The 22,495-nt window shown below is 47.4% G+C and overlaps 1 protein-coding gene across 7 annotated transcripts in view; it reads right to left on the reverse strand.

Moving 5' to 3' along the window:
• Positions 1-22,495, reverse strand: part of LOC107325871 (deleted in malignant brain tumors 1 protein-like) — a 37,358-nt gene that overhangs the window by 2,272 nt on the left and 12,591 nt on the right. Inside the window, exons 2-17 of one of the 7 annotated variants that reach the window (XM_032441113.1) lie at positions 15,438-15,767; positions 15,001-15,330; positions 13,887-14,216; positions 13,203-13,517; positions 12,342-12,671; positions 11,657-11,986; positions 10,740-11,078; positions 8,875-9,204; positions 8,146-8,193; positions 6,905-7,228; positions 4,923-5,252; positions 4,385-4,714; positions 3,345-3,671; positions 2,315-2,647; positions 923-1,279; positions 271-600 (exon numbers count right to left, since the gene is read on the reverse strand). In XM_032441113.1, coding sequence (XP_032297004.1) covers positions 271-600; positions 923-1,279; positions 2,315-2,647; positions 3,345-3,671; positions 4,385-4,714; positions 4,923-5,252; positions 6,905-7,228; positions 8,146-8,193; positions 8,875-9,204; positions 10,740-11,078; positions 11,657-11,986; positions 12,342-12,671; positions 13,203-13,517; positions 13,887-14,216; positions 15,001-15,330; positions 15,438-15,767 — 5,013 coding nt within the window. Of the gene's footprint in view, positions 1-270; positions 601-922; positions 1,280-2,314; positions 2,648-3,344; positions 3,672-4,384; positions 4,715-4,922; positions 5,253-6,904; positions 7,229-7,863; positions 8,194-8,874; positions 9,205-10,739; positions 11,079-11,656; positions 11,987-12,341; positions 12,672-13,202; positions 13,518-13,886; positions 14,217-15,000; positions 15,331-15,437; positions 15,768-22,495 lie in introns of all 7 variants that reach the window. The other 6 variants (XM_015887092.2, XM_032441114.1, XM_032441116.1 and 3 more) reach the window with 6 other exon arrangements.

The raw sequence follows: 22,495 nt of genomic DNA on the forward strand, positions 1-22,495 counted from the left end.
GAGCACAGAGAGTCCTCGAGGGCTGAGAAGTCTGAGCTGCAAGAGGAAACTGGACAGACTAGCTTCTTCTAAGATCAGAAAAGCATTTCTGATGCTCCAACCAGTGATAATTGGGTTCATTTTTTGTAGAAAACAGTGTCCACCAAGGAAAAGCTTGCTCTGACAGGCATGTTCCACAACATTTATACCTCTCCTTTTGAAGTGAAAGGGCTGCATCCAGCCCTTGGGCTGCTCTCCCCACTGCTGCAGATGGTGGGTTTTGGCACTCACCTCTTGGCTCTGTGCACACCACACCAGCTGCCACGCCATGCTGGCAGGCCCCCGGGCCAATCTTGTTCTGCTGGCACTCCAGGAGGAGTGTCTCAGCACCACGGCATTGCAGACCCTCCAGAAAGACATAGTTGTGATTCTGGCCGACCCGGATTCCTGCGTTTTCAGTCTGTGCTGGTCCACAGCCCAGCTGCTTGCAGACCACCTCTGCCTCCAGTGAGCTCCAGCTTTTGTCACAGATGCTGTACCAGGTGGTATTGTACCGGACCTCCACATGCCCTGCACAGGGGCTTGAGCTGTCCCTCAGCCTCACCTGGAAGGGGTTGGTGCCTGCAGGGAAGAGTAGAGGGTGTGATGTGAGCTCCTCAAGCAGCAAGAGGACTGAGTGACTAAGGGTTGTGCAAGGTATGTGAGCGTTGCATGCCCATGCACTCCAGCAGATATAGACAGAGATGCAATATGCTACCTATGGTCACTGTACCTCTACCATGCATGAATTCCCCCTTTCAAGAACATCATCATCTGACACGTCTGCATATAATGTGGTACTGTGGGACCAAGTCAGAGCTGACTACATCTTGCACAAGCAAGAAAAGCTTGTGCAGAACCTCTGTGTCCCTGAGCATGCTTCCAGCATCATCCCCATGATCACCTGAGCACACCACTGCTGCGTCTTCCTCATGGTTGCAGTTATGGTTTCCCCAGTTATTCAGTCTGCACTGGGAGAGGCTGGCTTCAGTACCACTGCACTCCACATCGTCCAGCCAGATGACATCAGACCCTCGTCCAAAGTGAGCCTTGCCTGGAGCTGATATCGCTGTGCCACAGCCCAGCTGCCGACACACCACCTTAGCACTCCTTAAATTCCAGCTGTCATCACACACTGTTCCCCATTGCCCACTGTGAAACACCTCCACTCTGCCAGCACATCGATTCGGGCCATTCACCAATCGGATCTGCGTTTCTTCTGTTGTGTTGGAGTCATCTGCAAGGGGAGACGTGCTGTTTTCTGTTGAAGAGAAAATAAGGTATCTGTCATCTGTCACTTTGCATCACTGAAAAAAAAAAAAAAAAGAAAAAAAAAGGAAGAAGGAAGTTCCAATAGCTAAGGTTCCCCCTGGCTGAAGGTGTGCTAAGCACCACACATAGTCACTCGTCCTCCCACCCCCACTTCTAAGTGGGATGGAGAAATTAGGGAAAATACAAAGTAGAACTTGTGGGTTGAGATAAGAACTGTTTATGAAGATAGAAAAAAAGAAGAGGGGGGAAAAAAATGGATATTGGCCTTGACAAACTTGTATGTAACAGGTGATGCACAAGCAATTGCCCATCACCCACCAACTGATACCCAGCCAGTCCCAGAGCAGTGGAAGGAAGCCTGATGAACTCCCACCTTTTCCAGACTTTCCATGATTCCATACAGTATGGAATATCCTTTTGGCCAGTTGAGGTCAGCTGTCATGCCTCTGCTCCCTCCCAGCTCCTTGTGCCCCTCCAGCTCTTCATTGGCAGGACAGTACAAGAAGCTGAGAAAACTAAAACATCCTTGACTCTGTATAGAACTACTCAGCAATATCTAGAAATGTATGTGTGGTTTTTCTCCCCGCAAAAGCATAGCACCATAGCAGACACTATGAAGAAAACCAGCTCTGTCTCAGCTCAAAATAAGGATAAACCCCTCAACCCTTTCTGAGGAATTTATCTCACATGGCTATGGAGGTAGGGTTTAGTTCCAGCTTCATACCCTACAGTGTTGGTGTCATCTCCATGAAATTATGTGAAGCAGATAGAAGTGCCAATGGAGACCTGTCTGGTTAGGATGAGGAGTCAGACCCTCCAGAGAACCAAGTTAAGATGAGTGGTGAGACCCATGTTAGATTCACTTGGTGCCATGTGTGCTTTCTATTTGTTGGCTATGAACTGAGTATCTTGGCTTCCTCGGCCTGGCACAGGGCTCAGTGTCTGCTTTGCATGGTGACCTGGGCTGGACTGGAGATAAATCCAGCCAAGAAGAGATTGTCCTGTTTTGCAGAACTCAACTGACCTGAGCAGACCACGCCAGCATCTTCTCTGTGGTTGCAGTTATTCATTCCCCATGGACGGGCTCGGCACTCGTGAAGGGCATCCTCAGTCCCAGCACAGTTCACATCATCCAGCCAGATATGACCAGTGCCTTGCCCAAAGCGAGCCCCCCTGGAGGCTGACTCAGCTCTGCCGCAGTTCAGCTGTCGACACACCACAGTGGCAGCCTGGATGTTCCAGTCGTCGTCGCAGACCGTGCCCCATTGTCCATCATGCAGCACCTCCACTCTCCCAGCACAGCGACTGGGGCCATTCACGAGGCGGATTTCTGCTGCCTCCACTGTAGTATTTCTGTCTACAAGCAGAGGTGGGTAATGCAGTGTTATAGGAACAGCTTTCCAGGGAAACTTTCTGGCAGTAGCAAGGGCAAGGACATGGTGAATAGTGACCAGACTGTAAACTTAGGGCAGATGCCTGGCCATGGAAGTAGGCACACCCTCTCCTGGCATGCCTGCAGTGACATGCACCGATGCCTACCTTCAGCCTCCTGACTCAGTACCCTGTAGGGATGGAAATAAATTCCTTTGACAGTACCTTACTGTTCCTCTAGGGTCCTACATGTCTCAGACAGTCTCAGTGTAGCCCAAAGCACAAAAGGATACCAACTTCCTACACATTTATCTACAAAAACTGAAGTTAGATCAGAACAAATATAAAAATAAATATGTGCCCAGGTGGGGAAGAAAGCTGGTGAAAGGTCTAGAGGGCAAAACATATGAGTTCCCTTGGTTTGTTCAGCCAAGAGTAGACAGAGGAGAGGCTTCCTGGCAGCCTGCAGCTTCCTCATGGAAGGAGAGCAGGGGCAGACACCGATCTCTGCTCTCTAGTGACAGTGACAGGACCTTATGGAATGGCATGGAGCTGCATTGGGAGGGTCAGGTTGGGTGCTAGGAAAAGGTTCTTCACCAGAGGGTCATGAGAACATGCTTTTGGGTAAGGGAAATCCAAACCATGTTATTCAGGAGCCCCATATCTGTGAGTATAAGCATCACCTGAGCACACAACACCAGCATCTTCTTCATGTGTGCAGACGTTGACTCCCCAGGGTCTGGCCCTGCACTGTATGAGAGCATTTTCTCTCCCAGTGCAAGCAACTCTATCCAGCCAGATGGGATCCACCCCTTGTCCAAAGGAAGCTCGTGTTGTTGCTGACAGCGCTTCCCCACAGCCCAACTGTCTGCACACCACCATGGCATCACTCATGTCCCAGCCATCATCGCAAACAGTTCCCCATTGCTGGTTGTGAAACACCTCAACTCTACCAGAACAGCGATGAGGGCCATTCACCAGGCGAAGAGTAGATGTGTCATCTGACAACACTGCAAAATGTGGTGGGGAGACCATGCATCAGCACTAGTGAGGTGGGGAAAGACATCCAAGGGAGAGCTTGACCACGATCTGCCTCAGCATGTGCAGGAGTGAGGTGTCCACCTGTCTGTAGCATGCAGACACCTTCATGTTTAAAGGATGATCCTTTGGAATCATTCAGGTGGCTGAGCTCTGGAACAGGTTGGCCAGAATGTTTGTGGATGTTCCATCCCTTGAGGAGTTCAAGGCCAGGTTGTACGGGGCCCTGGGCAACCTGATTATTGGGTGGCAACCCTACCCATGGTAGAGGGCTGGAACTAGATGGTCTATAACATCCCTTCCAACTCAAGCAATTCCATGATTCTATGATTCCATGAAAAGCCCCGTGAACATGGGCAACCTACTCTGAGTGGACCTACTTGAGTGGTCAGATTGGACAAGGTAGTGTCCAGAGATGTCTTCCAACATCAATCATTATGTATGATTCTATGATTCAGTGCCCTTTGAGATCCTACTGCCTTGTAGGGTATGCAAGGACCACTTAGAGAGGGAGATAACTCTAAGATTCTCTTTACATTATTTACGTTATTATGGGTATAAGAATGGAAAAAAAAGCTCTTCTCACTGTCATGAAACTGTACTTTTCTTGCACCATCCTACTCTAGTCCTCCCTAGGCATGTTGCGTATCAACCTGTCTCCAACAATGTGGCATCCATAGCTCACCTGAGCATTCCACGCCAGCATCATCCATGTGGGTGCACAGTTGGATTCCCCATGGAGACGACAAGCATTCTGAAATGGAACTTTCTGTCCCGATGCAGGACACTCTGTTCATCCAGATGGGATCTGACCCTTGGCCGAAGTGAGCCTGGACAGGAGCCGAGAGAGCAATGCCACAGCCCAGCTGCCGGCACACCACTATGGCGTCATTCATGTCCCAGCCGTTGCCACACACAGTCCCCCATCTCTCGTTCTGAAACACCTCCAACCTCCCGGCACAGCGGTGTGGACCATCCACCAGCCGCACTTTGGCTTTAATCTCTAATTGTGAGTCTGAAAACGTGATAGGGGTGATAAACCCTCCAGGAAAATCCTGCACTCCTTTCTCAACCCCTCAAAAAAACCCAAAAAAACAACAAAAAAAAACCCCCAGATCCAGGATCGGCCTGCTGCAGCATCACCATGAAGGAAGAGAGATGCAGGACAGGCCCCATCACCAACTTGACCCCAGTGGAACCCTGTTTTGCAGGACTCAACTGACCTGAGCAGACCACGCCAGCATCTTCTCTGTGGTTGCAGTTATTCATTCCCCATGGACGGGCTCGGCACTCATGAAGGGCATCCTCAGTCCCAGCACAGTTCACATCATCCAGCCAGATATGACCAGTGCCTTGCCCAAAGCGAGCACCACTGGGGGCTGACTCAGCTCTGCCGCAGTTCAGCTGTCGACACACTACAGTGGCAGCCTGGAGGTTCCAGCCATCATCGCACACCGTGCCCCACTGCCCATCATGCAGCACCTCCACTCTCCCAGCGCAGCGGTTGGGGCCACTCATTAGCCGCAGGGAGTTGGTTTTTGTGGTGTCTGTCACTGAAAACACAATCTGGGATAAGCCCCTGGAGATATTCATGTCTGTCCCTACTTCCACAATTCCTATCTTTGTCTTTTCATGTAGAGAAAAGTAAACTCGCTGTGGAGCTCACTACATGGGTGTACACAGCAGTAGAAGAGTCCAGGCAACTGTCTATCTCTGGGCTGCATCCTGTGCTGCTCTGCTGGAATAATAGGTCCCATCCTTTAAGATTAATCCATCCTTTAGGGGCAAAGATGTTGGGCTTGGGGTTAATTACAACCCAGTTTTGGAGTTAGTCATGATGTTGGGCATAGTGATGGTTATTGGATAATAGAACTGTAGAATCATGGGATCATAGTATCACAGAACCATAAGTATCATAGAATTGTAAAACCATAGGAATCATAGAACCATAAGAACCATGGAATCATAGAACCATAAGAATCATGGAATCATAGAACCATAAGAATCTTAGAACCATAGAATCGTAGAACCATAGAATCATAGAACCATAGAACCATAGAATCATAGAACCATAGAGTCATAGAGCCATAGAACCATAGAACCATAGAACCATAGAACCATAGAATCATAGAACCATAGAATCATAGAACCATAAGAATCATAGAACCATAAGAATCTTATAACAATAAGAATTGTAGAACCATAAGAATCGTAGAACCATAAGAATCATAGGACCATAAGAATCATAGAATCATAGAACCATAAGAGTCTTAGAACCATAAGAATCTTAGAACCATAGAATTGTAGAACCATAAGAATCATAGAACCATAAGAATCATAGAACCATAAGAATCGTAGAACAATAAGAATCGTAGAACCATAAGAATTGTAGAACCATGATTCATAGTCATAGGATTATGGAATCATAGAATCACTGAATGTTTGGGGTTGGAAGGGACCCTCAGCGTCACCTAATCCAACATCCTTGACATAAACAGGAACATTTCTCACTAGAGCAAGTTGCTCAAAGCCCTTATCCAAACTGTCTTTAAACACTTCCAGGGATAGGGCATCCACAGCTTCTCTGGGCAACCTGTTCCAGTGCCTCATTACTCCCATCATGAAAAATGTCTTCCTTATATCCCATCTAAATCTCCCCTCTTAGTTTAAATCCACTACTACTTGTCCTGCCACTGCAGGCTCTGGAAAATAAGTTTTCTTTGTCTTCTTAGAAGCCTCCTTTATGTATTAGTGGGCTGCAGTGAGGTTGCCGTGGAGCGTTTCTCCAGGCTAAACAACCTCAATTCTGTCAGCCTGTTGTTGTAGACTAGGCACCAACCCTCTGAGCATCCTCATGATCTTCTCTAGACTCTATCAGGTCCATGTACTTATTGTGCTGGGGACTCCAGACCTGGATGCAGCACTGTATGTAGAGTCTCACAGAAGCATAGTAGAGGGGAACAATCCCCTCCCTCACCGTGCTGACCACATTTCTTGTTATGCAGCCCAGGATACAACTGCCTTTCTGAGCTGCAAGCACACACTGCTGGCTCAAATCCAGAGCAGGTCCTGTCCCTGTAGGGAGCAGTCCTGTGAATCCTGGCAGTGGGGCAAAAGAGCCTTTGCATTGCCTTCAAGAGTGCAGAGCCTTCTATGAACTCCAAGATCCTTGAACACAGTGCTGGCCCCATGTTGCAGGACTTACCTAAGCAGACTACACCAGCATCTTCTCTGTGATTGCAATTATTCTGTCCCCATGGACGGGCTTGGCAATGTGGGAGTGCATCCTCGATCCCAGTGCAGCTCACGTCGTCCAGCCAGATGTACCCAGTGCCTTGCCCAAAGTGAGCCCTGCCCGGAGCTGACATCACTGTTCCGCAGCCCAACTGCCTGCACACCACCTTGGCATCGTTCAGGTCCCAGCCATCATCACACACCGTCCCCCACTGCCCGTTGTGCAGGACCTCCACTCTCCCGGCGCAGCGGCTGGGACCGTTCACCAGCCGTACATCAACTGAGCTCAAGTTTCCTGCATTTCCAGACACCCCAAGGAAATTCATGCATGCATCATTGCAGAACACCTCCTTTCAGTCCCATCCCATCTCATCCACATGCATCCCACATAAGCAGCAGGTTAGCACCTGCATTAGAACATTAAAGACAAAAGGATTTTCCGTGGCTAGACACTGCTGATTAATCACAGGAGTAAACTCCAGATTTTGCCAGGTATGAAGTTTGGCTTAGAGACGCTGCATGGGGGCTCCAAGAGCAGGAGATGCAAATAGGAGAAGTCTGCAAATGGAGTATTCCTAAGCCTGCCCCATGCACAGCATTCCCTCTGGAGAGAGCCATGAGATTGTTCTGGCTTAGAGGAGACCCATAAACATCATCTAGTCCCCTGCAGGAACATTTTTCTCTAGAGCAATTTGTTTAAGAATGAATCCAACCCAACTGGACATTTCCAATGATGGGGCATCCACAACTTCACTGGGCAGCTTGTTCCAGTGCCTCACCACCCTCAACATAACAAAATTTCTTCCTTCTATTCCACCTAAATCTATTCTCTTTTAGTTTAGAACCATTGCCCCATCACTATGAGCCCTGGTAAAATGTCTTTCTCAATCTTTTTTACAAGCCCTGCCTCCTGACGACCCCAAGTCTCACCTGAGCACACCACACCAGCATCTTCTCCGTGATGGCAATTGTGGACACCCCAAGTCTTAGCTGCGCACTGTGAGATATCATTTTCCTCCCCTGTGCAGCTTACATCATCCAGCCAGATGCGGCTGTATCCCCACCCAAACCGAGCCGATCCTGGGGCTGACAGCGCAGTCCCGCATCCCAGCTGCCGGCACACCACCGCAGCATCACTCATGTCCCAGAAGTCGTCACATACTGTCCCCCACTCATTGTTGTATTTCACCTCCACTCTCCCGGCACACTCACTCAAACCATCCACCAGCCGAAGTGCGGAAATATTGGAAATCCTTGAGCCTGAAAAACACACAGAAATAGGCATTAGAAAGGTTATGCTCATATACCATAAAATCTACCCATCATTTACCCAAGGAAATGTCTGTGAGTTGTACCAGAAGAGGTTTAGACTAGACATAAGAAAGAACTTTTTCTCTCAGAAAGTGATCAGGCACTGGAATGGCTGCCTAGGGAGGTGGTGGAGTCGCTGTCCCTGGCAGTGTTCAAGAGGTGTCTGGATGAAGAGCTATGAGATATGGTTTGGTGATTTGTTGTAGCTACTGTAACAGGAGGATGGTTGGACTAGATGATCTTGTAGGTCCTTTCCAACCTTGTGATTCTATGATTCTAATGAGCTGGAGAAGGATGAACATCCGTGTAGTCTGCCTATGTGGTGCTGATGCAATAAGTTGCATGACCTAGGTTCACTTAATGGTTACCTATTTCTTGCACTAGAGGAAGTGGCAAAGGACATTTTTCTATTAGTTCTTTGTGCTTTCCTGGCTGCTGACCACCACAGTGATATATCTATTGAGGTTTCTCTTCCAAGACAAGTATTAGCTAGCTACAAGTGGACATGGTTTAGTCTGAGAAGTCCTGGACACAAGAATTATTGGGCATCTTGCCCTCATACTGTTCCCAACCCTCAGCTTGGATCATGGCCTTGATCCATCTGCAAAGAGAGCACTCAATGATGATTACCTGAGCACACAACACCAGCATCTTCCAAATGGCTGCAACTATGGAGTCCTCTAGGCTTGACTGGGCATTCAGTGAGGGTAGCTTCCGTCCCAAGACATCTCACTCCTTCTAGCCAGATGGGGCCAGAGCCTTGCCCAAATGAAGATAGCCTCACAGCTGACACTGCTGTTCCACAGTCCAGCTGCCGGCACACCACATTGGCATCTTTCAGATCCCAGTCATCATGGCACACTGTCCCCCACTGCTGACTGTGAAACACCTCCACCCGTCCAGAGCAGCGGTGTGGGCCACTCACCAGTCGTATGGCTTCTGGGCTCCGCAGGTCTATGTCTGAAAACATAATCAGGGTGAGATTAGATCCTGGCCACTAATTCCTGCCTTTCTGGTTGCCAGCAACATGGTGGACCTCTCCATCCTGCGATCTTGCAAGTATTCTTGCTTTGTAATTTTGCATGCATGAATAATCTTTGGATCAAGAGTGTTTTGCCCATGCCTTACATACTGGCCAAGTCCTTGCCACGTAATTGAGACTGAAGTCATGCTTTATGGGAAAAGATCAAATCTAGAGTCTCTAGGCTGTAGATACACAGGTGCTGAGATGGTTGGGAGTGCTACATCCACACCACCTTATGCACCAGCAGCAGACAGAGTCCTAGCAGCATGAAAATAATGTTTATCTTCTCCTCAGCATGCATGCTGAAATGTCAGCATCAATCACAGCAGACAAGTGAGGACTGTAGTGAAACAATCTGCTTATGCTACATAAAGTGTCTGCTTCACTGGTAGCTCCAGCTAATTCACCACCACCCTTCATGGAGGGTCCATGTACAAGGTGCAAGCTGGCTTCCCCTGTCCTGTTCCTGAATCTACCAATGAGAAAGTCTGGGTGTTATTGAGAGTATAACCCTGATAGAAACACAGACGTTTCCTGCATGCCTGATATGGTGCTCTCTTTCATCAGTTTCTGTCCCAGTTTGCCAGACAGGGCCATATCTTCACCCAGGGTAAACTGCAGCAGTTCGTGCAAAGGCAAACATCAATGCAGAAAGCCACCAATCACTCAGATAAAAGTATTACACAAAAGCAGCCCTCTGCCTGCCCTCAATACATGCACCACTTCTCTGCTTCATTTTTGCCAAGAGTGAGCATGCTGCTTGGGAGAAGAGGAGAAAGACGTTAATTACTGAAGGTAATTGCACATGCAAGGAATAGTGTGGCAAAAAGAAGGGACTTTCCAGGGACTGTAGAGTAGCATGGCTGAGGAATAGTGACTGGAAAAACAAGCAGAGTAGCTGCCTGGACATACAGCCCTGCAGCATCAGGACTCCTTGTGTTTTCTCCCAGGCAACAAGTGATAAGACAAGAGATATAACTTTAAGTTATACCAAGAAAGGTTGAATTTAGATATTAGAAACAATTTCTCTACTGAAAGGGTTGTGAAGCATTGTAACAGGCTGCCCAGGGAAGGAGTTGAGTCTCCATCCCCAGGGATATTTAAAAGATGGAGTAAATGTAATGCTCAGGAACAGAGTTTAGTGGTAGACTTGGCAGTGCTAGGTTAACGGTTGGACTTGATGACCTTAGAGGTCTTTTCCAACCTAAATGATTCTATGATTTCATGATGGTCACTTGAAGAAAGGCTGTGTCTTACAGGCTTAGGATTTCTGGGGATCCCAGGTTTGGGATTTCCAAGGACTTCCCCTTCTGTAAGCCCTCTAAAAGAAAAACATTTTGTGCTCCCTGGTGGGTCTGTAGAAAGAAGCAGTGGTTCACACAAGATAAGGAGAAGTTAAATGGTGAATTTACAGGGACAAGTGGCATGACCTCATAAGGAGAAGGCTGATACCTGACTCACCAACACTGACCTACAGCCCCAGAGCACACGACACTCGCATATCCCTTGGACTTGCAGCTCTGGGCTCCCCAGAGCTTGACTTTGCATTCAAAGAGGGCTCGCTCCATCCCTGTGCATTCCACAGCATCAACCCAGATCAGACGAGGTCCTTCTCCAAATTGGGAAGAGCTTGAGGCAGAGTGTGCTGTCCCACAGCCCAGTTGCCTGCAAACCACATAAGCTTCAGCCAGGCCCCAGCCATCAGCACAGACGGTTCCCCAGCGCTGGTCATGAAAAACTTCAAGCCTTCCTGAGCATTTATCAGAGCCATTCACCAGGCGGAGATCTGTGAGGTCAGAAATGCCTGATCCTGCAACATCAGAAAGAATAAACATGTAAGGGGATACCTTCTGCTCTGTGAAACCTTGAGCTGCCTGAAATGCATCTGCACAAGAGGGTGAGTAGCTTTGAGGGTCAAGGATGCACTGACAGTGAGAGATGGGGAAGACTTTTAGATGTGATGCCAATTAGATGAGGAAAAAAAAAAAGAAAGAAAGAAAGAAAAAAGAAATTAAAAAAGGAGATGTTGGTGCCCAAGACTTGCTTAGAATGGGCTTGGTTGGACTAAAATCCAGTATAGTTTAGGCTATTTGACAGATGAAAATCATCTCTGGATAATGCTAGCTGCCAGAATTGTGCTAAATGGCACCAATCAAAAGCACTCCAGAGTGGAGATTCCAGTACAAATGGACTATAACCATTTAATTTTCCTATGCTTTATCTGAGTATAGGTGCTGTCCTCCATCCAAAGGTGGATGATGAGGGACTGATTTCAAAGGTCTCCGTACTGGCTGCAAATTGTTCTTGAATCATAGGCCCTTACAATCACATGGAATCACCAATTCAAGCCTCGGGAATGCTTGCTGCTGTCTGATGGACACTGGTTACCTGAGCACACCACACTGGCAACTTCATGATGATAACAGTTGTGGATACCCCATCCTTTGAAGTTGCATTCAGAGAGGGCAGCTTCTGTCCCCGTGCAGTTGACGTCATCCAGCCACATGAGTTCCTGTCCTTGCCCATAGAAAGCCCTTGGTGGAGCTGATATCACCACCCCACAGTCCAGCTGCCGGCAAACCACTGCAGCATCTGCGAACTCCCAGCTGTCATCGCACACCGTTCCCCATTGCCCATTGTGAAACACTTCCAGTCTCCCAGCACAGCGACCTGGGCCATCCACCAGTCGAACTGGGGCAAAACTGGAAACAACCGAGCCTGCAAGCAGAGAAACAACTCAGTCAAACACTTTACATCCATTCAGTTTCTGTGGAGAAAGATTAGGAATGTTCATTCTCATTGGCAATGCTGTGCAGAGTGTTGTGGTTACATTGCCTCTGAATCCACAGCACTGTGGAGGCACTTGTTTAAGGATCTGAGAATATTTGCTCCAGCACAAAGTTGGATAAATCACAGAATCAGAGAATCGGAGAATGGCTTGAATTGAAAGGGACCTTGAAGATTATCTGCTTCCAACAGTAGCCATCTTCCATCCAGTGGAATGGTGGAAGGGGACCTGACCATATTGGAATAGCTAGTGTATCCCAGCCCAGTCCTACTCACTGAAACCCACCTGAGCACACAACGCTAGCATGCTTTCCATGACTGCAGCTGCTCTTTCCCCATGGGCTCGCTCTGCATTTTGTAAGAGATAGTTCTGTTCCCTCGCAGCTCACATTCTCCAACCACACGCGCTGAGATCCAGCATCCAAGTGTGCTTCACCTGAGGCCGACAGTGCTGTCCCACAGCCCAGCTGCCGGCACACAACCTCAGCATCCTTTTTATCCCAGCCACGGTCACACACAGCTCCCCACATCTCCTCGTGAAACACCTCAACTCGGCCAGCACAGCGATGTGAGCCATTCACCAGTCGGAGATGAGCAGGCTCTGGGATGATCGAGTCTGCAAATATCCAAGAGTGTTATAAATGCTGGAAATTTTCTTCCATAAATCCCTTCTACAGAATTCCTTCCATGTTTATCTGCTTACAAATAAGCTTCTGGCTCTTCTTCCAGTCACTAAAAGGCAAGGAGGAGGGGAGAATAGAAGAGCTTCTCTGTGCAACACAGTACTGCTCCCACAGCTTGCACTGTGTAAGTTGTCAGCCCCACTCCCACCATGAAAACTTTGCACCAGACTTTCCTCCTTGGTATTATTCTTACTGTTGTTGGACATGGTCAGTCTCAAGGGTTAATAAGGAAGGTTGCCTGCTGGAATTCCTCCCATCTTCCTAAATAAACACTTTGGCATGAGAGGAAGAGACCCTAATCATTCACCAGCTACAGCACAAGTTTATGGAGACCATATTGACTAATGATGCTGAAGCTGGGTCCCAGCTCAGCTTTGCATGAGGCATGGACCAGCTGTTCCCACATCTTCCACCAAGCCCCCTGACTTGTTTCAGAAGTGAAATGCAGGAGAAGCAACACCCACCTGAGCACACCACACCAGCATCTGCCCAGTGGTCACAAGTATTGATTCCCCATGGCTTGGCCAAGCAGGCAGACAGTGAGTACTCAGACCCTGTGCAATTCATCCCATCCAGCCACACGATTCCAGACCCTTGGCCAAACTGAGCCTGTCCAGGGGCTGACAGTGCTCTTCCACAGCCCAGCTGCCTGCATACCACATTGGCATCCAGCAAATCCCAGTTCTTGTCACACACAGTTCCCCAACGCTTGTTGTGTAAGATCTCAACCCTGCCAGCACAGCGGTTCCTATAATTCACTAGCCGGATCTGCTCACCCTCTGCAATGAACAAAAGAGTAAAAAGGGGAGAAGAGTTGGCACCCTGCAATCCACAAGTGGTTTCTCAGCATGTAAAGATTAGCATGTCACTGGAGCTGATCATTTCATTTAATGGCATCAGGATTATGACATTAGGCTCATGAAAAGGATGCCTGAGACCCCAGCACCTTCTGGCAGAGGGGCAAGAGTCTGGAAGCTGAAACTTCCCATTGCAGCCATGCCAAGGGGAACAGCCAGAGTATCACCAACCTGCAAATGTCCCTTGACAATATGGAAGCCACAAAAAGGGCACATTATCTGCTGCAAAGGCAGAGAATTAAGGTGATGAACCAAGCATCACTCCTCCCATGTCATTCCCAAGGTAGTTACCTGCACACACCACACCAGCTGATGTCCAAGGATGACATGTGCTTTTGTTCCATTGTCTTGTTCTGCATGTAAAGAGGGCACTTTCTGAGCCTGTGCAGTTTATGTTGCCTGGCCACATCTGTCCAGATCCTTGCCCAAAACGAGACCCAACAGGAGCGAACAGTGCTTCACCACAGCCCAGCTGCCTGCACACCACTTGAGCCTCAGCCATCCCCCAGCCATCATCACACAAAGCTGCCCAAGTGTCGTTGTGAAAGACCTCGACTCTGCCATTGCAGCGAGTTGAACCGTTGACCAGGCGGAGCTCCATCGAAATAGGAATCCCTGAATCTGTAAATGAAAAGAGAGAGACATGGCTGCTTCTGTTTGATGGAGCTGTGCATCCTCTGTGCATGGTGAGCTTGTATCAGAAACTTCTTTAAAACCTTTTATGCGCAGAAGATGGTTGAGACAGTCATGGCCGTTCAATATTAAAGGATGGCTTGTAAGAAAGAGGGAATAATACTATTTACCAGGGTGTGTTATAAGAGTAAAAGGGGTAATGGCTTTAAACCAAAACAGGGCAGACTTAGATTAGTTGTAAGCAAGAAATTCTTCGCTATGAGGAAGGTGTGACAGAGGAACAGGCTGCCCAGTGATTATGTGTATACACTGTCACTCCAAGTGTTCAAAGTTGGGTTAGACAGGACTCCAAACAACCTGAAAATTCTCCCTGTCCATGACAGAGATGTTGGACTAGATGATGTTTGCAGGTCCTTTCCAGCCCAAACCATTCTAAAGTTCTATGAACACTTGCAGAATGCTTTGCAGGTTAGTTGTCCTCAAGACAAATATGTGTAGGTGCTTGATAATTTATGCATGTGACTGCAAATGCCCATTTGAACCTGGGGAACCCCAGACAGCTCACTTATCTTGCAGCTCAGCAATAGTGAGAGGCAGCAGAGGTAGGAGAAGACTTTCCATGGTAACTTTCCTGCATGCAACACCACAAAGGGACACTGTAATGAGCATTCTGCTCAATGCTCAGTGTTGTTGAGCACTTACAAGATCCCTTACAGAACTCTGAAATATTCTGTATGCCATCATTTAGCCTTTAGGTCTGAGTGATAGTTACCTGAACATAGCACTCCAGCATCCTCTCCATGGTAGCAGTTGTTGACTCCCCACGCACTTGCCTTGCAGTCAAAGATGGATTCCTCCCTTCCAGTGCAGTTCACCTCATCCAACCAGATGGTATCTTGTCCTCTCCCATAGTGAGCCGCTTTCGTGGCCAGCACTGCTGTTCCACAGCCCAGTTGTCGGCACACCACATTAGCATCAGCGAGATCCCAGCCATCATCACAGATGGTGCCCCATCTTTGGTCATGGAGCACCTCCACTCTTCCTGCACAACGGCTGGGGCCATCGAGCAGCTGGATCCGACCCATCTTGGAGACGTGAGATTCTGTAGACAACCCAAGAGGAATGATTGTGGGTCACTTGTGTACAGTGAGGTACAGTAGGAAGGGGAACAAGCATGGAGGTCCCGTACAACAGGCTGGTTGAGTCTACCTGAGCACTCCACACTGGCATCCTCCATGTGGCCACAATTGTGTTGTCCCCATGGGCTGGCCCGGCATTCAGAAAGGGCAGCTTCTGTCCCAGTGCAGTTTACATCATCCAACCAGATTGGTCCTGCTCCTTCTCCATGTCGAGCAGCTCCTGAGACTGACAGCACCGTTCCACAGCTTAGCTGCCGACAAACAACCTGGCCATCAAGGGCATCCCAGTTGTCACCACACACTGTCCCCCATATCCCATTGTAAAGCACCTCCACTCGCCCAGCACAGCGGCCAAAGTCACTGACCAGGCGGAGTTCCACCGACTGTGAGGACACTGCACCTGCAAAACCAAGAGGGAAAAGAAGTCTGGAGGTGTCATCCTAGGATGAATGGGGCTCAGCTGCTCATTTATTTGAGATGCCTCCTGCCCCCCTGGAGGCATCAGAGGAGGTTTCAGAGAAACTACACTTATCTTCAGCTTAGAGGAGTCTGAAGAAAGACCTCATGGTTGCCTGAGGGAAGTGATCATGGATCTAAGAGTGTTGGACAACACTCTAAGATACATAATTTAACTTGGGTTGTCCTGTATAGAGATAGAATTCAGGTCCTTGCAGGTCCTTTCCAACTCAGAATATTCTGATTCTACATGGCCAAAGAAACCTAAGATGGTCCTGTGTATCTGTTCATAGGCAGCTGAGTCCCATCCTGCTCCCAGGTTGGAGTAATCCCAAGCACAGATACAGGTTGAGTGGAGAATTGTTTCAGAGCAACCCTGAAGAGGAGGATTTGGGGGTGTCAGTTGTTGAAAGTATCAGCATGAACCAGCAACGTGCTTTTGGATCCCAGAAAGCCAACCTTATCCTGGGCTGCATCAAGAGAAGCGTTGAGAGGTGAACTGGACTAAATATTAGGAAGAAATTATTTACTATGAGAGTGGTGAGACACTGAAACAGGTTGCCCAGAGAGGTTATGGATACTCCCTTGCTAGAAGCATTCAAGGTCAGGCTGCATGGGGCTGCGAGCAACCTGGGCTAGTGAGAGATATCCCTGACTATAGCAGGGGGTGTCGGAACTAGATGATCTTAAAGGTCCCTTCCAACACAAACCATTCTGTGATGCTTTGATACTGTGATTCTGTGATCTCTCACATTACTAGAGAGTTTCCAAAGGAAGGCAACAAAGACATTAAAGGGTGCAGAGGTCAAGACGTATGAGGACCAGCTGAAGCCATTTGGTTTGTTCAGCCCAGAGAAGAGAAGACTGAAGGGAAGCATGGTGGCCTGCGGATTTCTTATGAGGGACAGGTGCTGATAACTTTGGTGATATCAACAGAACCCATGAGAAGGCATGGAACTACATTAGGGTATAATGAGACTGGGTGTTAGGAAAAGGTTCTGCACTAGAGAGAGGTGGGCTGAGAACAAGCTCCAGAGCAGTGATCACAGCCCTGAGATGAGGGAGCACAAGTAGCATTTGGAGAGCAATCTTCGATATATGATTTAACTCTTAGGTTGACCAGTACTGAGTGAGGAGTGAATTCCTTCCAAATAAGGATAATCTATGACTGTAATCTGTGATTCTATTACTGTACATGCCCAGGGCTCCCTGAGGCAGCGCTAACAGCCCTGAGTGTTTGTAGGCTGCTGAGTGCCATCTGTGTATCAAAATGCCTGAATATACTTAACGTCAGTATGGATCCCACACCAAAGGTGTAGATAAATGGTTGTATAACAGCTACACACATAATTTGGAGAAGTGGAATAATTCTTATTCATGGGAAGATTTCCTCACTCTGCAAGACCTGCAGTAGAACATTGCCTCCAGTTCCTTATGCACGCTTAGCATGAGCAGTAAAAAAGTGGAGCAATATATTAACTGGAAGTGACTAATGCAGAAAGCCTAACGGTCAGCATAAAAATAAATGCTGAAGAGGAATGTGATTGCATTCTGTAAAGAGATTTTTGACCACGGATAATGATTTCGAAAGACAGTTTTGTTGTTCCCAATGCTGAGTCATAGGCTGCGTTGGGACATGGAGTTTGCATCTTCCCTCAGCCAGGTAACCAATCCTACAAAACTACTTAAATCTGAGCAGCTAAACACCTGTTGTCTTTCTTCTACTGCACAGAACAGTGGGAAACACTGTCCACCCAAATTGGGACCCACCTTCTCCAGGGGCACTTCACTCTCCACTCTTTGCTTTTATCTACTGGGTTTCTATCACATGCCTGAGTTAGAACCCTGAAGGAAGACCCAACAGTAAGTCAGGAAAGTGCAAGTATTTCCCCAAATCAGTAGGCAGAGAGTCAGATACAACACATGGGAGGTTGCAGAGGCCAAAAGGAAGAAGCAGCAGCATAGAAATCAAATCCCTGCATCATTCTCAGGCACAAACCGGAAACAGGGAGCTCTAGGCTTCCTGAAAAGGACAAGCTGTTCCTTTGCATGAAGCCTGGAGTAGCACAGCTCATTTATTTATAAAGGCAGGGGAAAAGTTTTTGCAGAAACACTACTAAAAATAATTTTGATGATGAGACTGAAATGGATGCACTGCAGGCACTCACTTCCCAGACTACAAGCTCTCCATTCCCCATGCACATGGGCATTTTGCTCTCTTTCCACATTTTTACTAAAAACTACCCTCTCATAAGAAGTAATAAATCAACCTCACAGCTTGGTATCTTTCTTACATTGCCTTGGGCAGGGGATGAGATTTCATGGCTACCCTAGGCAATCCCAGCCCAGATGACTCCAACAATCCAGGAGATGCTGACTCTGGAACAGGCAGTCACCATTCTGAAACTTCCAGAAGAAGGATTTCCAGATAGAAGGAATGTTTTCACGGCTCATGAATTGAAGAAAACCCAAGTTATAGTATTCTTTTCTGTCATGAGGAAGTGATACAAGCTGGCTTAGTAACAATCAGTTAGGAAATTAAGCCTGTACTGGCAGAGAAAGTACATCCCGAGTTTCATTTCCTCCAAACACAATCTGAAGAAGAGGGGAGAGCTGAAAAAGCACCTAAATGGAGCCCAGACCAAATAACCCACTTCTGCTCCACGATGTGGCAACTTGAACAAAGCCCTTGGTCTTTTCTCAACCATTCCCACAACAAAGGCTGTGCTACAACATTTGCTTTTGCCCATCCGTGCTCAGGAGAACAGAGTTCAGTTGAGCCCCCTAAATTTTGTTATACCATCAATTGGCTGAACACAGCCCTGAATAAACCAAGGTCTGGCAGGATAGAAGACCAACTGTGAGTGTCTATGGGACAGACTCAGGAGGAAAACTGGGCTTATTTCCCTTTGCTCTTGTAACACTACTAAGTCCCAAGACTCTAATTCTATAGCAAAATCATGTGTGAAGAGGCAGAGAGATGATGCTCAGCTTTGGGAGTACAGTCTGCAGGGCTAGAGTCACATAAAGACATCTCTCCTGCCTCCAAAACCAACATAAGATACTCCTTCCTGCCCCAAATCATAGCGTCATAGAAACAGAGGGTCACTGGATCATACAGTCTACGATCCCTACATATCACATATGGCTGCGTTGGAAAGGATGTAAAAGCCCATTTTAGTCCAACAGCCCTGCCAGGCTGGTTTGCTCCCCACCATATTACAATCACTTATCACATATTGCATTATTGACATATCGCATATCGCATACGCAAAATCACAATAAGCATATAGCATAAGCATATCGCATATCCCATAACGAACACATATCACACCCCACCCAAACTTCAACACCTCGAGCCGATAGGAGAAAACCACAATTTCTCTGGGCAGCCCGTGCCAGGCTGCACTCTCACATTCATCTAATCCCTTTCCTAAAACCTCATCTCACTCCCCTCATTAATTTAAAAGCCATTCCTACTTCCCATAATCTTGTCTCCTTTTGTGGTTATCAGCCCCCTTTTAAACACTGAGACCTCATAGATGTGCTGTCCCCTCAAGAAATTGAATCCCAGAAAACTAACCTGACCAGCCTTGCTCCAGTCTCTTATCCAAGAAGAGCCCTGTGAAATCTGCTGGGAAGAGCACGCATTGCATTATGATCCCTGTGAATTCAGCAAGGCGCAAAAGCATCACTACCCAAGCACTACCATCAGCGAGCGAGGACCTTCACACTCTTTGACTCCATGTGGGCTGTTTCTTCCCCATAGAAATCTGGTGAGGACTGGATGTGCAACTGCAGCCCCATGTCACCCCACATCCATGGCTGGAGCTGAGGAACACCTGCTAGACCAGCAAGGCTGGGGAATAGTGCCGGTCCCACCGCCACTGGAGGGACAGAGAGAACTGGGCAGTGGGCGGAGTACAGCATTTCACAACAAAACCCTCTTCCTTTATTCTCCTTCTCTGCCTAGGCTTTCCCTGCTTTTCCCAGCCCTAACTTCACTCTGCCCCTTGGCCACTTGGCTTTTGGTGTAGCTGTTCCAAGCAATGACCCTCTGCTCCATTGCCACAGCCGCTCCTGTGCTTGATGTGAAAGGAGAAGCTGTTCCAGGGGGAAAGTGCACAAGAGGCAAAACCACAACCTTCCTGTGCACCCTTGCCTTGTCCGTGTTTGACGTGCCCATCCCCAAGCAACCAGTGGGTGGTCCTGCACGTTGAGAAGATTTGTTTCATGTGGTATAGACGCACCAAGATGATTTTATTTTTTCTCTATGACCTCCGCCTTAAATATCAGCTCATTTACATGACTGGGAAAAAAAAAAAAAGAAAAGAAAAAGAAGAAAAAAGAAAAAGAAAAAGAAAAAGAAAAAGAAAAAGAAAAAGAAAAAGAAAAAGAAAAAGAAAAAGAAAAAGAAAAAGAAAAAGAAAAAGAAAAAGAGGAGCTTGCAAAATCATTAAATTAATGTCCCTTCTTGCTCCAAATGGGGGTGTCAAGATTGCGGTGGGTGCTGTGCTAGTGGTGCATTGAAGACAGTGATGAGGAAGGATGTGGCTCCATTAGGAACATCGTTGAACATTCTTGCCCGATGTGTACAGAAATAAGAAATGAAACCAAAACATGTTATGGAAGGATCTAGCATGACCAGGATGGCCTCATGCTGAATTGAAATATTCAGCCTGGCAAACAACCAACAGAGTTGTAGAGAAGATGGTAGGAAGAATAAATAAGAGAATTATGAGCGGCAGGGACATGCTGAGAGCGCGCAGAGGTAGGGCTGCAAAGCAAAAGGAAAATTATATATATGAAACAAAAGTAAAATACTAGTACATGAATGGGTGGGTGGAAAGCTAGAAATAAGGCCAAGCTCATAAAAAAAAAAAAAAAAAAAAAAAAGAGTAATTGAGAAAGGTGACTGTTTTCTGTTGTAACAAGGCTCAGTGTGCCCAAGGACTTTGTTCCCCTGCTTTGTCAACAAACAGGACAGCAACAAAGAAACTCCCGACACTGACCGTCTCAAAAATGCTATGAACTGTCCTAGTCTGACATGGCCAATGCAGCTGCGAGCCAGAGTGCTTCTGTTTTCATAGCTTAGGCAAATAGCTGCTCTGAAAGTGAGTTGTGCTCCTGTGTCCCTTCTGTCCCTTCTGAATTTGTGTGCTGTGTCTCTATGGGAATTCTGAAATTCCTTCCTGAGATACTGAAGTCTTTGCCCAAGCTCAGATCTTGGAGGTGCTGGTCCTTCATGCTGGAGATGTGAAGAACCCTCAGTAATCCAAGCTGTCTAATCTGAACTTCCATAAGTAATAGCAGGGCATGACTCAGAGGTTCTTTGATACAGCTCCTGCCTTGAGGATTGCAAGCATGTTCCTATTATAAAGGCATTTTCCAAACTGTGAACATATTTTGTTATCTACACACATAGAATGATGCTGATAGTTGATGCTTTCATTATACGCAGGCTCCAGTCCTTTCCTCAGGGACTCTGGGACAAGCAAGGCAGCCAGGAAAAATAAAAGGCTCATATGTTAGTGGGGGATGATTTACTTCCCCAGCCCTGTGTTCACATTTCTGCCATCAAACTGTGAACCTCAGAGACTTGCTAAGAACGTGCATGATCCCTTTGCCTGTTGAGGAAGAAAAGTCTTTTGGGTGGAAATTTATTTAGGTGAAAAAAAAAACAAAACAAAACAATGGGTTGGTATTGGAGCTGGCCCTGTTTAATATCTTTACTGAGGATCTGGATGAGATCAATGAGTGCACTCTCAGTTAGTTTGCAGATGACACCATGTTGGCAGGAGGTGTCAATCTGCCTGGAGGTAGAAAGGCCCTACAGAGGGATCTGGACAGGCTGATTGCTGAGCTGAGGCCAATGGGATGAAGGTCAACAAGACCAAGTGCTGACCAAGGCTGTACTGCCATCCAGCAAGACCTAGACAGGCTGGAGAGTTGGGTTGGGAGAAATTTAATGAAATAGAACAAGGGCAAGTGTAGAGTCTTGCATCTGGGCAAGAACAACCCCAGGTACCAGTGTAGTTTGGATACTTATCTGTTGGAGAGCAACGTAGGGGAAAGGGACCTGGTGGACAGCAGGGTGACCATCAGCCAGTACTGTGCCCTTGTGGCCAAGAAGGCCAATGGCATCCTGGGGTGTATTAGAAGGGCTGTGGTTAGTAGGTCAAGAGAGGTTCTCCTCCCCCTCTACTCTGCCCTGGTGAGACTGCACCTGAAATATTGTGTCCAGTTCTGGGCCCCTCAGTTCAGGAAGAGGAGGGAACTGCTTGAGAGAGTACAGTGCAAAGCCACCAAGATGATGAAGGGAGCAGAGCATCTCCCTTACAAGGAAAGGCTGAGAGAGCTGGGTCTCTTTAGCTTGGAAGAGACTGAGAGATGGCCTCATTAATATTTATAAATATGTAAAGGGTGAGTGTCAGGAGGGTGGAGCAAGGCTCTTCTCAGTGACATCCTATGATAGGACAAGGGTCAGTGGGTGCAAGTTGGAACACAGGAGGTACTGCATAAATACTAGAAAAAACTTCACAGTAAAGTTAACTGGAACATGCTGCCAAGAAAGGTTGTGGGGTCTCCTTCTCTAGAGACATTCAAAACCCATTTGGATGCATTCCTGTGTGACCTAATCTAGGTGTTCCTGCTCCTGAGTGTGCAGGTATT

Source organism: Coturnix japonica, linkage group LGE64, assembly GCF_001577835.2.
Source record: "Coturnix japonica isolate 7356 linkage group LGE64, Coturnix japonica 2.1, whole genome shotgun sequence".
Classification (NCBI taxonomy): domain Eukaryota; kingdom Metazoa; phylum Chordata; class Aves; order Galliformes; family Phasianidae; genus Coturnix; species Coturnix japonica.